The following is a 15,589-nucleotide window of genomic DNA, read 5'->3' as shown; positions in this document are numbered from 1 at the left end:
CAGAATTCTATACAGAGCTCTCTTACCATTATAATCTGTTACTGCAAAATATCATAAAGTGTTCACTATGGACCTTTCCGACTATAATCCCAGTCTGAGATGCATGCATTGCTTAACTGATATTTACTTGTGTGGAAAACAAGGGATTGCCTTCATTGTTCTAGGTTTGCCTAGGTCTAATGTCTTTTACACTTGATTCCTAGCAAGTGTAATAAGCAAACTTAAGCACTGGTTATGAGGCCGAATGGAAACAAATAGAATTCAGAAATACTGAGAAGATTTTACAATGTAAAATTTTACAATTTTACAATCTTCATACATGCAACTCTACTACCATAATCCGTCCATTGATTCCTCAGGACCCTTTCTGAATTAGTGTGGTCAAAGTCCAATAATGGTCAGGTTAAACTGTGGCTATAATTACTGAGTAGAACAAACCCATTATCAAGAACCAAAATTATTTTCATCTTCTCTGAACTCTTATAATCCTTTAATGTCTCATCTGAGAATATCAGCATTTTAACACTGTTACTGGTTCCACTTGTAGAAGACTGTTCATCAGAGTATGGATTCAAGATCAAATCCACAACCCATCAAAGAACCAAATACTAACCAAAGAGGTTGGTTACACATTGAATATACTGCATCAGTTCCCTACAGTTATCAATTTACATGGGCAGGTCCCGATTCACTCACTAAATCAGGAGACTACACCCCCAGGACATACTGTAGGGAACTGAGGCAGTATATTCAATGTATTTTAATCAGATTTTCAAAGGGATCCATGATTAAAAACAAAAATCTTTCTGGAAGGCAAGATTATCTATTAACACATACTATAGGTACTCCATTAACGTTCGAAGAAAAAATAAATAATGGGCAGGTAGCTATTTTAAAAAGTTATATTCAATATACTAACAGTAAAACAAACATTATTTGAACTCATTCTGATTTGCCATCCTATTTGATATAGCCAGTTTTACCTGCATTGATAAAGAAAGTCAACCATGAGGAAATGACAAGAGAAATTCCTTGATACACTTATGCCCTAGGATCTCCTGGACTTAATAAGCTACAGGACGGAGTTGTGAACTACTCACTGATGGGTAGCAATCCACTGAATAAGGTCAGACAACATTATTAGTGTCCTAAAGACCAACAGGATTCACTCTGAGAAATGCCACATTAAAAAGGCAAATTATTTTATTTTTTAAAAAGATGTATTTGAGAGAGAGCATGAGCGCATATGCATGTGAGGGGGGGTGGGAGGGCAGAGGAAAAAAGAGAATCCTGAAGCAGACTCCCTGCTGAATGAGGAGCCTGATGTGGGACTCCATTTCATGACCCTGACATCACGACCTGAATGGAAATCAAGAGTCCCTAACTTAACCAACTGTGCCACCTTGATGCCCGCGGCCCCCTCCTACAGAAAGGCAAAGTATTTTAAAAACTTGCCCCAATAGTTATTCAAATTATTTTAAATAAGTCATTTGTTTATATTGATAAAATAAAATTTGTAAGTTATATAAATTTAAAAATTGACAGTTTCTCATTCGTTTCATTTAACTCAGTAAACAATGAGTCTCTAATTCACTATGTGCCAAACACTGAAGTAGTAATAAACCTACAAATAACAGTATTATGCCAATCAATAAACTCAAATTCAGGACAGAGGGGGGAGAAAAAGAAAATCAAATAAGTTACCACAATTATAATACAATGTTATAGCTCAAACAGTCAAGATAAATTTCAGTAGCACACAGAAAGAATACCTAAATTAGATGTTCTACTAGATAAGTAGGTCTTTAATTAGTAAAAAGTGAAACACACTTGAAACCTGACTTACACATAATTTAAACATTAGAGAAATTTAGGGAGTTAGGATTAGTAACTCAAAACGGTTCTGTGGATAAGGACTTCATAAGCAAGGACCTCTAACATAAGTGTCATAAAAAATGACTAGAATACATTAGAAGAACTAAAAATATAGAGTTAAGAACTCCCTCACATATAATCGTCAGAAAGAGGATTATGTGTTAAATAATAAAAATTAATGTAAAATGTAATCCAAAGCAAACATAATATTCTTACAGCATGCAACCTTTTAAATTTTAGCTTCTGGAAGCGTTTTAAATTTATATTACACTTTGTAATTTATATGCCTGTTTTCAAAAGCATTCTCTCACCCATTCAACTCACCGATTAAACTCCAAGAACAATGTCATCTAGTACTATTATAGTATTTTTAGAGAAAGTGCTTTTAGTTACTGCATGTTAATTTATTTCACACTTGAAGAATACACTGAAAACAAAACTCTTTTGATTAATTCAAACTTGACATCCCAAAATGAAGTATAAAAGAATCTAGACTTTCCAGAACAGAGACTAGTTTATATGTCAAAATCACATCTTCTCCAACACTGAATTCTAAGCATCCCATCACATCATCCCCACTGTCCTCTTTTCAGAGGTGTCCACCCCCAAGACACATGTTCAGTAGAAGCTGCCAGACCACCCTGCTGCCTATCTGTCCACACCTTTGCAGCAAAGAACAGGTAGGGTCAGAGTTAGCCACATGTTTTCCTTTAGAGCCTTGATGCCACCACATTTCAAATTAAGGTTTCATTTCAGACCCCCAGATTCAAACTCCTACTGCTATCTACCTCCCTAACACCTCAATCTCCTGCCATGCCTACGTTCTTTCAGTCAATTCTAACCAATCACAGTGCCTACACCTATCTACTCATTACCATCTCCCACCACTATAAAAAATTTCTTAACTACTCTACCTACCAAAAAAAAGTGCCACCAGTTTCGTACCAGAAGTTTGTGACTTCATATATTTAGTTCAGACTAACAGGACCAAACTCCTTGTTACTTAATTTTGTCACAAAATTCAAAACTCCAGCAGGTTGAGGTCCACTTAGTTTCTGTTTCTTAATATTTAGCACTTAAAAAATTATTATACTACTACAGGTAGTTACAGATGTTTATATGCCTGTTGATCGAAGTTTTAAGGATTTGCAGTGACTCTTCTCCCTTGTAGACTCCTTTCTATTTAGAATAACCAATATTCATGCTATTATTATAATTAAAGCTAATGTTTACTAAGAGCCTACAATGTGGCAAAAGCCACGATAAGCTTTTAACAAGCATTGTCTTGCTTAATCCTCAAAGAACTTTTTTGAATTAGGTACTACTGCTCCTGGTTATTGAAGAGAGGAGGTCACAGAGGCTCTGATCCCTTATGTAATTTATTCAAGTAAAAATAGGTATTTAGGCAGCAGATCCCTGAACTGAGGTTGAGTGTCTGTCCTTAAAGACTATGCTTACATTCAATATATATTCTGCATCTTGCCAAGTTATATTTAGCTCCTATCACACTTACTGCACACATATAGGGTGCTCTTACCAAGAGGTACTGAAAACAAAAATAATATGAGAATCAGATTATGTTTATTTTTTTCTTGCAAATTCAATTTTATATAAGAGCTTTTGATACAAAATATCTGAAGTCAGTTTTTGTTAGGCCAAGAGTACAGAAAACAGCTTTTATTATACAGCACAAAATAAACATCTATGCATAAAAAGGCTCGTTTTATTATTAAAATTTCTCAAAACAAAAAGCATACTATATCTCAACTATGCCTAAGTATGAAACATTGCATTAAAATTAAAGAGTCTGAGAAAAGAAAGTAGCTTAACTTTTAAGAGGTTTCAAAGTTTTTACAATATAAATTTAAAACTTAAGAATCTAGGGGCACCTAGGTGGCTCAGTTGGTCAGGCATCCTACTCAGTTTTGGCTCAGGCTATGATCTCATAGTTGTGAGATCAAGCCCCACATGGGGGTCCATGCTGAGAATGGAAACTGCTTAAGATTCTCAATCTCCTCCCTTTGCCCCTCCCAACCCCCAAAAGATAGGAATCTAAGGTATGGTTTGCAATTCGACTAAGAAAAACACTAAGTAACTTTAAAAATATTTACTAATCTAGTTTGACAAATATAATCCTATGCTTAGTTTTCAACTCAAAAGTCAAAACTCATTTGCCAAAATTTTCTGAATAGTAACCACATCTCATGAGATCCCCAAAACTTTGGGTTTATTCTTTACCAACCTGCCAAAATTCAAAAAGCTTTGCTGGGTATCTTTAGGAGTAAAATCATTTCATGTGAGTAGCTTATACTTTGGTACCTGAGCAAACCACGATGTACTAGGAACAGATTCATTTTTAATTAAAGGAGGTTAGCTTTTTGGCAATGGAAAAATAGAGTTTTAAGACACATCAAATATTAAATATCCAAATTTTCTTCAAATTCACTGCAACAATTCTCTCAAAGTTGAGTTCATTGAAATTACATAATACTGAAAATACTGAAATAACAATACTGACATCAATTTCCAATTTAATAAAAAGAAAAGTTCTACGTGCTAGTGATCTATGGGAGGTGACAATAAGGATAGTAGTTCTTCAAAATAAAAAGACATCTAAAAATACTAAAAACTGGGACCCTTATGAAGAATAGTAAAACTGTCTTTTCAATATTGTTAATTTTTCTTTTAAAAATATTTTAATACTGATATTTAAAACTCAATACTTCCTCCTTCACTTAAAAAATCAATTAAAAACAAAATTAAAAACTTTTCAGAATCTGTAGATACCAGTTCTATCTACTCAGCAAAACTAGAATTATTAAACATTCTTTTTATTAGAATTCATTATCATCACAAATAAATTATTTCCCAACTAATGGCTCTGATCAACTCCCCATCACAAAATAAAGCATCATCTACTTTGATGTGTCAAGTGTAGAATCTCCCAATACAGTGATAATATTCAGCAGGAATGAGGTCATGAACAGAGTTAGATGCATATGATATACATACGATGGCTGACCTTCAACCAAATGTCGGAAAAGCAAATAAAACTGTCTTCTCTTTTGGTCCAATCCCTGCCATTATATGAACACACACACACACCACAGCACAATAATCTCAAGGTTCCTGGATTTTATAGTACTATATATTTCTGAAAGAGGCTAAGAAACCATCAGCTTGAAGGCTTGATTCAAAGGTAAACTTGAGAAGGAAGAGTTTCTAGGACAGACAGACCTGAAATTAACCTGCCTTGCAAAAGCTAATTAAGTGTAATAAGAATGACATTGGCAAGCTGGACTCTCAGGGTCCTTCTAAAGACTAGATAGATACATATTACTAAAGAAGGTCAGGAATTAAGATAGCCTATGAATGCTGAGCCCATTTACTCCCTGCAGCTGAGGATTAGACTTGAGGGTGTCCATATGAGGCAATAAGTTATGGTAACAAGATCCCCACACTTAGAGTCAAAAGAACCTGGCTATAAGATGACTTTTCTGCCTAGATGAACTGGAATAAAACACTAAATATCTCCAAACCTTAGATCTGTCATTTCTAAACTGGTAAAAATCATCCCATACTTGACAGGCTTCTTATAAAATTCAATTCAATTCTTATAAAATTCAAAAAACATAATGAATATTTCCTGCATATCTGAATCATTATAGAAGTTGCAATCTCACAACGGCAATCCACAATTAACTATAACCAGGGACAGTCTTTCTCTCACCCTTAGCAAAAAGGATCTAAATCCCAACTACCCAGTCACGTAGTGGTGATCTCAGAAAGCAGAAGAGCAAGAGAACTGAACCCCATCAAAGTACACAGAGGTCAGTATGCTCTATTTTACTGAAAAACAGCAAAAACGTTTTGTTTTGTTTTGAATCATGCATCACTTTGCTCTGTATTTACATTTTACTTCTTACAACTAACGTAAATAAAAACAGAATATAAATTCAAAAATCATTCTGGATATTTCCATTGCTATCCAACTAAAAAACTTTATCTTTGGGTTAATAATTCTGTATACGCTCAAGACCAGTGGTTCTCCTATGAGGTCCCCAGACCTGCAGCATCAGCATCACTGGGAAACTTTTTAGAAATGCAAACTACTGGGCCCCACTTCAGACCTACTGAATCAGAAGTTTGGGATGTTGGCCCAGTCACTTATGTTTCAGTGAATCTGAGGAAGCTAAAGTTTGAGAATCACTCTTCCAGACTTCACCTGAATCACTTTCAAAACTAGAGCATCAATGAACTTTGTAAAAGAATCAATCAGTGAATTGTTACCACGTGAAAAGTTAGGGAGTTAAAGCATCCTACTGGTTAAATATACTTTTCTAAGTCAATAGTTATGATTCTAAGTAATTTCAAAATTAAACAATGAAAGTATTTAAATGAGTGGGAGAACAGGTTGGAGAAAGGGTAACAACGTGCCCAATACCACTACACTCCAACCTTCAAAACCTTCAAAAAAAATTATTTTTGTTACAAACTAGATTCATCTTTCTCTACTTTTTCAACTCATTTTTCTCTTTTTTTAGTGACCAGCAGTTTTGAGGAAACTATGTATGACTTGTATCTTACTTGTGCCTCAAGTCTGTGTTAATGACCCAGCTAAAAGTGAGATTAAAAAATCTATCATCCCTGAATACATGGAAAGTAGATCTGAGTTTCTAATTCAAGGGACCTGAAATATCACCTAATATGTCACACCCTCATTTCAAGGACATTAAAGCAGAGGAGTAACTCTCCAAAGTCACACAGTTCATGGCAGAACGGCACCTAGAACCCACATCTTCTGACTTGCAGTTAAACGTAGTTTTTCCAATATTCCTTTTCTGTCGTCTTCCAAGAAAACTAGGATAAGCAAAAACTGAGCAGAGGAAAGAGCTCTATAGAAAATGAATATAACAGAAGGAAGAATAATAGAGTAAGAACAACAACCAGGCGTGTTTTACAATAAATACATGTACTCTGACCCACTTCTAACCTAGCTTTCAACGTATTTTGAGGAGAGAGGAAGGAAAAAGTGACCTTTACCACTAAAAGTTTATAGGGCTTTTTTTGGTTAAAAATGTTAAGAATTAAGTAACTACAATGTGCACTGATGCTTGATGATTAAACGGAGCTCACTTAGATCTTAAAATTCAAAATCTGTGACTTTCTGAATGTAAAAATCTCAGAATTAAAGGAAAAAAAAAAACCCACATCATATAGATTTCAATTTGAAATCCTCTACTAGAAGAGTCCTTAATCTGGATGGAGACCATGGATAAGTTTCCTATGGCCACTCATAACAGATAATTCAATATTTTAGGTATATAAATGCAATTGTATATTTTTCTGAGTCTACAGCTAAAACTAGGCTTTCAAAGACAGGTAGTGACTCAAAAATAAGAATCAATCTTTTTCAAATATTCAGTTAAGAAAGCCAAACATATAAAGATTTTATTCATATATAAATATGAATCTTTGATTCAAAAGATTTCCTATTTTAAAAGTACTTAAGGTTTCTACAGATTTCAAACTCACCTAATGTAATTTAAAAATATCTGGCTTTTAAATTTGATCCACAAACTACTTTTTGGGAGCACTCTTCTACTCCAAATATAGATAACACAACTTATTTCTATTAATGTTTGCCTCTGAATAAATTCAGTTAGAAAAAAGCAACCCTTTTTATTCAGAAAATATGTACTTTAATCAAATTAGAAAGCATTTGTATTTGTTACAATCCAAATTTCCTCAATTTTTCCCACGCTATTAAAATTCTGTTCATGAACATTTTAAAAATTCACATTTGCAAATGTTCCGTATAATTCAAAAAACTGCCCATGTGTGGAAACAGCATTTGCCAATTCAAATTTACACTGTTCTATCAAACTCTGATACTTGGAGACATCTCTACATTTTATTTTTCATTTTCCTTTCCTTTAGATCTAGAAGAGAATTAGAAATATTCCCTCCAAAAAAAGGTCAGAAGAGCAGAACTCATCTGAATGTATTAACTCTGTATTTCGAATATTTGGGGCATATTACTAGATTTGTTTTATTTTCATAACTAGGTCACTTGCTATAGAGTAACTATTTTCAATCAAAAGATGGAAGTTATATCAGTAGTCCAAACCAGTTTAACACTTTTCTCACTGAACAGTATTCAGAATGATTAGACAGGATATCTGCAAGTACTTTGTAAACTATGAAGCTCTGCAGAAACAAAAAGATTTTATCACCTCAAAAAGATGGTTTATAGCCAGCTGCAACGACATGATTTTCTTCTACATTCCAGGCCATTCTCATGTCAATACTAAAACTATGTTTAAGGGATCCCTGGGTGGCTCAGCGCCTGCCCCTGGCCCAGGGTATGATCCTGGAGTCCCGGGATCAAGTCCCACATTAGGTTCCCTGCATGGAGCCTGCTTCTCCCTCTGCCTGTGTCTGTGTCTCTGCCTCTCCCTCTCTCTCTGTGTGTCTCTCATGAATAAATAAAATCTTTAAAAAAATAAATAAAACTACGTTTAAAAACGTATACACATAAAGTGTTCAGATCCTCAAAGATTTCTTTTTCAGCTCTCCCTCTTCTCTTGCATTTACCTCAGTGCTTTATAATTATGTATTTTGTAGAATTTGAAGTTCAAGTACATTATTTGATCCTTAAAATAACCCCCTAAGTAAAAGCCAGTAACAGTGCTTCCATTTTACCAATAACCCAACTGAGATCGAGAGGTTCCCCATATTTACAGGATCAGCAAGTGGCAGTCTAACTTTGAACCTCTTTTATCTTTAGAATCTCCTTACAGTATCTCCAATAGAACTTCAACTCTAAACTTTCTCTTTCCCCAAATACACTCCTGTATCAACAACCTGTATCCTTTTTCATTCTTATGAAGCTACTGCATTCAAGAGATTATAAATCTGATATGTCACTATTCGAATGTCAGGAATGTGATAGAAAATATGATGGAGGTAAGATCCAAGATGGTTGCATTATCTGTAAACATTAAAAAGACTTTTAAAGACTGTTGAGAAAGAAACTAAACACTATGTTTTAAGTAAAACTACATTTTTAAAAACTAAGCAACCCTTGCCCCAAAAGTAAATAAAAAATAAAAATTAAGCAACCTCCACTTCTCAGCAGGAGTTAGGTTTAGTCAGTATAGGAAATCCAAAAACTACATATTGGACCCGAAGAAGACCAGCCTCTTGGTGGTTTCTTAGGGCCTGCATTCATTAGTTATTGGTAAATAATCAAACCACCAATGAGTTTTCTGTAGTAGCTTTAAAGTGACTTTGAAAACAAAAAGTAATAAATCACTTCTCTAAAAAAACGTAGAGTGTATTTTCAAAGATGAGGTATCTTTCTGAACTTTGAAAAATATGTGATATGGTTTGCTCAAGCAGTAATAATGTATTTTTTGTAAGAAAAACAGATTGCACCTTCCTATTAAATCTACCCCAAACCTCAAAGTGGAAGCTTAATTTCAGTTTATTTCTGCCCACCTAATTTAGACTTTACCCCTTTCTTTCCAGGGCACAATAAAAGCTCTTTTCCTTTTTTATACAGGAAACATTTTTTACATACAGGACAGGTTGGTATTTTGGGTGCTCCACTATCGCAACTCTCCCTCTGCCCTTCTCTGAAAAAGGTAACATATCAATATGTGATGATGTTTCCTTCATAACAGATACATGGCTTACTGGGATCGTCTTGTGTGCAGAAACAGTAAGCACCGTCTGCTCTCCTGCTTGTCCCTTCCTGTCCAATGCCTGTAATCGTTCAAAAATTATTTATGTCAAATAAAAACTCAATATTTCTCCAATTGTACTGAATAAATGTGGATGGTTAAGCATTCTTAAGGGACACAACAAAGAAAGAAAGAAAAGAAAATAAGAAGGGAGGGTGGAAGAGGAAGGGGAATCATTTCAGTATATTTTCAGTGACTAACTCCTCACAAAAATATTAAAAATTTTCTTTCTCAACACTTGAATCATCCTTCTACACTTTTACCTGATATAAAGCAAAAATCTGCAGCATTTATATGAAATACAGAATGGCCATTAACTAGTAATGATATGAAGAATAAAGTTTAGTATCTCATTTAAAAATAAAATCTGTTAAGAGTACTGTGTCTCATAGAACTTCTCTTGTGCCCATATAAAACAAGGTAAAACTTAAGCAATTAATTAGTTGTCCTATAGTACTTTAATACTAAATGAAAGGAATTGCCCAAGGCTAACTAGTTCTTAAGACTACCAACAATAAACAAAGTCACGATAAAAAAGTTATTTACTTCAACTACCTAGAATACGCATATACAATACTCTGAATTCCAACTGTGGCAGAATGCTAAAAAATCTTCATATAAATGAGCTCATAAAAAGTCAAGTTGATGATAAGTTTCAGTGATTACCATGTGATTATTTTGGCTGATGTTTACTTACTTAAAAGGGACCATTACTACTAGGGTCACTAAAATAAAAGCTAAACTTCATCAATGAGTACACATGCCTGTTATCACCCTAAGCACTTACAAATTTCCTTGGTGCAAAGCATAAGACAATGAAAAAGCTTTCAGCTACAATTACTTTTTCTTTCAAATTCCAAATACTCTAAAAGTACATTCAGGCTTGATTTTTAAAGTAGTTCTTTTTTATAATCTTTTTATTTCAACTACTGGATCATCAATTTAACAGCTGTTGAATCAGAAAATATTTCACCACGAGAAACAAATTTCTTACTAATTCCGAAATTATGTTAATATCCCTGAAAATCTCTAAGGAAACTAATAAACCTTGTGCTCTTCCAACACTGGAAGCTATTTCAATCACAACTTTGTCAGTTCGAAAGCCTAAGAAAATATACTAATATGACTTAATAAGTGATTCAAAAACCAGTAATAAAAAAAAAAACTGAAAAGTTAATTAAGATTAGCATCAAAGGAAGTGTCATTTTCATACCACATGGAGATTTAACAGTGTGCCTTCAGAGCAAAAAGCTTCTTTTGGTCAAATGAGAACCAGAGATAGCCAATTATCAACTAAACTGCTATCTTTTGTTGCATGTCCAATGCATGCTCCCCCAATGAACACTCCACCATGTCTGGAAATAATTTTTAGCTTCATGATGACGAGGGATGCTACTGTCTGGTCCCAAGCCCCACCTGAGAAGTACTATGTACACTCTCCATCTGATGAGTTTAACAATAAGTCCCCTAAAAAGAACTACCCCCTGAGATGCACCTTACAGGCATGGGGCCAAATAATTGCCTTTCCACGTGAAACTGTAGTTTCAAAATGTCCCAGGGCAGTGCCTAAGACAGAGCCCATTAACCTGGGGATCAGGGACAGATGCAGAATCCTAAAATCACATACTGAGAGACAAAATCCCAGACCAGTCTAAAGTCAAATGTCATGACTAAACAAGATTTCTCTGCCTGCCACTGCCAACTCAGGAGGTTGACTTAATGCAAATCAATCAAGAGCAAATTTACAAAATGCCCACCGTGTTTTTAAGGGAGTTGTAGCAAGAGAAAATGTCAAAAAGTCTAGTGGATAAAGTCCCAGAGTCACTAAGCTGCCAGATCCCTCATCAAAATAAATGGGCTTCAAGAGAGCCCAGACAACCCCAGGGATCAAAGAGGAACTTTCAAATGCCCCTCTCAGGGAGAGGGCTGAGAATGGCAGCAAGAGGAAACTTCCTCCCAGGGACAAGAACTAGATGGCAGCTAAGGGGAATGAGGAAAGCATTTCCTAAAAGAGGGAATCCCTGTCAACCCTACTGTGGCCTAGGGACCCTTCCGTGTCGTTTCTCCTTTTCTCATTCCCATGTGGTAGTTTTATCCCTACACCGTTTATTAAGGGTCTAGCAGGACCCTGAATTCACAACCCATCACACATGGCCAAAACAGAAGAAATAAAAAAAGGTCTGAAAGAACTGCCCATTTAGTATGGAACAGTAACAACCTGCCTTTAATTCACTACCCCCTGGAGAAAGAGGAGGTAAACTTTATTTTTAGATGGGATGTTGAATAGTGACTGTGCTAACCATCAACATCCTCTGTGTTTTGAAAGATCGCCTCTGACACAGGCCAAGAAAACAGATCGATATTAAGTTTTATCCAAATCTTGGAAAGCTGGTTATCTGAATTAATTCCCTCCCTCGTACCACCACCATAGCTTACATTAAGTACACAAAGAGCGTGGACACTCTCTCTATACTTCATATCTTAGGTAATTATTTTCAGTTCTCAAACACCTTAAAAAATGATCCCGATTAAATATAGCTCTGAAATGCTAAACCTACAGAGTCTGCTGAAGGGCAAGAAAACTAAAAAAAAACAATGTCCACGTGTATTCAAAATGTGAATACGCTAAGGTTTCTGCCACAGTCGAAAGAATAGCAACTGACTAACATGTTTAAGGCTACCAACGTCGTGCTTTCCACCAACAGCTCCATATTCTCCATACCATTTTTGTAAGTAGTCCAGTGCCTCCAAACGAGCACCAATCTCAAAAGTGATTCCAGGACGATTTGGGGGCTTTTTACTCATCTTGAGATCCTATTCTTCAGTATTTTCTTTTCACTACCTCAAGAGGAAAAAAAAAAAAAAAAAGTTAGATTCTGATGCATAAAATGCATAGGGAATAAAACAGAACTTTAAAAGCATTGCATGAGAAGTTAAAATAACTGCCAAATTTTAAGGAAATTTGAATGATGATTACCAACATCTGTAGGTAAAGTCCTACACACTTTGCAGGCAATCTTAATCATGAATCAAGGAAAAGGACATAAAGAAGAACTACTTGAAAAGAACAGACAGATGGGCACTAAAACTTGCTAGTAGCCAAAATACTTTACATTTTAACTTGAAAACAACCAAGAAAATTCTCCACACCAGCTGAAAATAGTTTTCTGTCTTTGAAAAGTCAAGACACCTGAGTGCTCTGGAACATGACTATTGAAATTCTTAAGAGGACAAATTAATGAAGTTTTTCAACCAACGTGTGAGTGCCTCATAGCACACCACCCTGGACAAGACACGAGAGAGCATATAAAGAAGGGGCAGGACACACTCCTCCGTGAGGAGGAGTTTTCATTGCCTCTGACTTCCCACTTTGGTAGATGATTCAATAATTTTAATTTAACACATAAAGTTGCAACAGAAATTTCTTCCTTCTACTTTGCATTCAATAAGCAACAATTATGTTGGATTTTTTTTTTTTTAAACTGAGAACTTATTTCTACTCTATTTCAGTATAGCGCCCACATTGGACAAATACAAGTGGTCGTAATGTTCAAACAGACACAAACACACACACACACACACACACACACACACACACAACTACAAAGGAGAATCTATTGCTCTGTACGTCATTGAGGTGCGCACTCTTTACTCTCCTTTCAGCCCCGGTGGACACCAGAACCCCCGAGGGAGCCGTCTTCACTGATCAGTACTTGAGGAATAGGAATGCCCTTTGAGACAGCCTCGATCAGAAACAGAGCCCGGAAATCAGGCATGCGAACCTGCTGTTAACTGTGGGGCGGGGGGAAAGAGAGATCCCTAAAACCTTTTTGATATTTAGAATTACTAATAGGACAATGAACTCCCTGGGTAAAAACAAAAACAAGGCAAAACAAAAAAACAGAACAAAATCAAAAAACAAAAAAAAGGAAAAGCGTTACAACTACAACATTTCATAGTTTGCCCACCTTCAAAAGGGACAAAAACATAACAGCAAACATAAAAACCCAACTGTCCTTTCCTCTTTGAAAGAATCTAAATAGGTAAGGGGTAAAAAAAAAAAACAAAAACAAAAACAAAAAACAAAAACAAAAAAAAAAACAAAACACCAGTACTTGCCGTAAAATACATAAAAATCCAACCTATATACTCATGACGGGGAGGAGAGTGGCCTCTGGTCATGGCAAGAACAAAAATTAGTACGTTAGGGTTAATGGGAAGCTAGGCCAGAGGGTATGTGGTGTAAAAGGGACAAAAGCATGAATATTTTTTTAGAGTCTGGTCAGTGTGTAACGCAGGAGGCAGGTACTTTAAACACTTCTGTGGCAACCTAACCCGACGTTTTCTACTGCTCTTCCCAAGAAGAGCGTGAGGAGAGGTGGTTTACCAGGTGCACTACTTTCTACGATCGAACCTCGACCCCATCCATGGAAATGGGATGAAGACACACCGACTCCCCGGTTGGATGCTTTGGGATGAGGCACGATCTCCCTTTCCTTGAGCGGAGAGAGGGGAATGAAAAGGGATCTGAATTCAGGAGATGGCAGAGCCGGGGTCTGGTGGCGGTGGGAGGGGGGACGGGGAGGGGGGAGACTCGAAGCAGGGGGAGAAAAGCGGACAGAGACAAGACGGAGGAACATAAACAAGAAGAGAACGCAAACGAGAATGGCAAAAAAAAAAAAAAGAGAGAGAGAGAGAGACCTGGATGGTTAACGTTGCAGGAGATGACAACTGGGAGGGCAGAGAGAAATCAGCAGAGAAGACACGACAGCGGGAAAGTGAACCAAAGGTCAGAGAGGTGGCTGCGGGGCCCGGGAAGGGGCGGGGGGGGCTCCCACCCGGGGGCGCGGAGCCGGAGAAGCGTCCAGGTTTGACAGCCGTCCGGCCGCCGGTGGGAGGGGAGGGAGGGAGGGAGGGAGGGAGGGGGGCCGGGGAGCGGCGGCGCCCAGACAATAGGGCCCCGGCGAGTTCAGGGGAGGGACGCGAGCCGGGAGCGGGCGCGGAGAGACACCGGCGCGGGGGCGTCCCGGGCGGCCGGACGGGATGCAGGCGGCCTCCAGGCCCCGCCGCCGCCACCGCCGCCGCCGCCTCTTACCGACTCGGCCTCCTCTCCGCACAGCAGCCGGGCCGTCCGGGGCCGAGCCGGGGCACGAGCAGGGCGGCCAGCCCGGGCCTCCGCCTCCGCCTCCGCCCAGGCAGCGGCCGGGGAGGAAGCAGGAGGGGAGCGAGCTGGGACCGCAGCGCCGGGTCGGGCCCGAGATCGCGCGGGAGGTAGCAGGTCCGAGCCCTCAAGCCCGCTCAGTGTCCGCTGCCATCGCCGCCGCCGCCGCCGCCGCCGCCTCCTCCTCCGCCGCCGCCGCCGCCGCCGCCGCTGCAGCCGCCGGCCAGTCCTGACGCGACGCCGGGCCCAGCGACGTCAGCCGCCCGCGACGCGCCGGAAGCGGGCCTGGTCGCGTCACGTGACTCGCGAGGGTTGGGCCCGGGCTGCGCAGCCGATTGGACGGCCGCCCCGGGAGGCGGGGCTTTTGCCGCGGTTGGCTGACGGCTCGCGGGAGGGGCCGTGATTAGCGAGGGCGAGAAAGCGCGCCCCGGGAGCCCGCTTAGGGGATGGGAAGTGCTTGACCTTTGAGGGGCATGGTTACTGTCCACGCGTTAGGCGACGGGTTTCCCCAACTCAACCCCAGCCCAAGTTTGCCTTGGGCAAACTTCTGTAAACGCACGACACTCTTGCTTAGAAATCCACCCCATTGCACAAGTAGAGGAGAGCAAGTGGTCACTGCCATGGCCTGCAAACAGCCAGCTCTTGCGAGGACGCTGCGCTGTTAGTGCACCTGACAACCACATTTGCACAATCTCACTATATGAGAGTCCTAACAACACGAAATGCAGACATTGCCAGCATGCATGTGTGTTGTGTGCGGCTGAAGAACCTGTGGGTAAATTGAGGTGCCTTCCCCAAGACCCCC

At 38.6% G+C, this 15,589-nt stretch overlaps 1 protein-coding gene across 11 annotated transcripts in view; it reads right to left on the bottom strand.

The window, feature by feature from the left end:
* PHF20L1 (PHD finger protein 20 like 1) overlaps positions 1 to 14,965 on the bottom strand; it is a 77,283-nt gene extending 62,318 nt beyond the window's left edge. For 4 of the 11 annotated variants that reach the window (XM_055314431.1, XM_055314436.1, XM_055314439.1 and 1 more), the window contains exons 1-2: positions 14,719 to 14,964; positions 12,346 to 12,465 (exon numbers count right to left, since the gene is read on the bottom strand). In XM_055314431.1, the coding sequence (XP_055170406.1) occupies positions 12,346 to 12,428 (83 nt within the window). In that variant the 5' untranslated portion in view covers positions 12,429 to 12,465; positions 14,719 to 14,964. Of the gene's footprint in view, positions 1 to 12,345; positions 12,466 to 14,010; positions 14,120 to 14,718 lie in introns of all 11 variants that reach the window. The other 7 variants (XM_055314442.1, XM_055314435.1, XM_055314437.1 and 4 more) reach the window with 5 other exon arrangements.
* Between the last annotated feature and the right edge of the window lie 624 nt (positions 14,966 to 15,589).

Source organism: Nyctereutes procyonoides, unplaced genomic scaffold (assembly GCF_905146905.1).
Source record: "Nyctereutes procyonoides isolate TBG_1078 unplaced genomic scaffold, NYPRO_anot_genome, whole genome shotgun sequence".
Taxonomy (NCBI): Eukaryota; Metazoa; Chordata; class Mammalia; order Carnivora; family Canidae; genus Nyctereutes; species Nyctereutes procyonoides.
The sequence above is the reverse complement of the archived record's forward strand: the minus strand, read 5'-3'. Positions and strand labels throughout refer to the sequence as shown.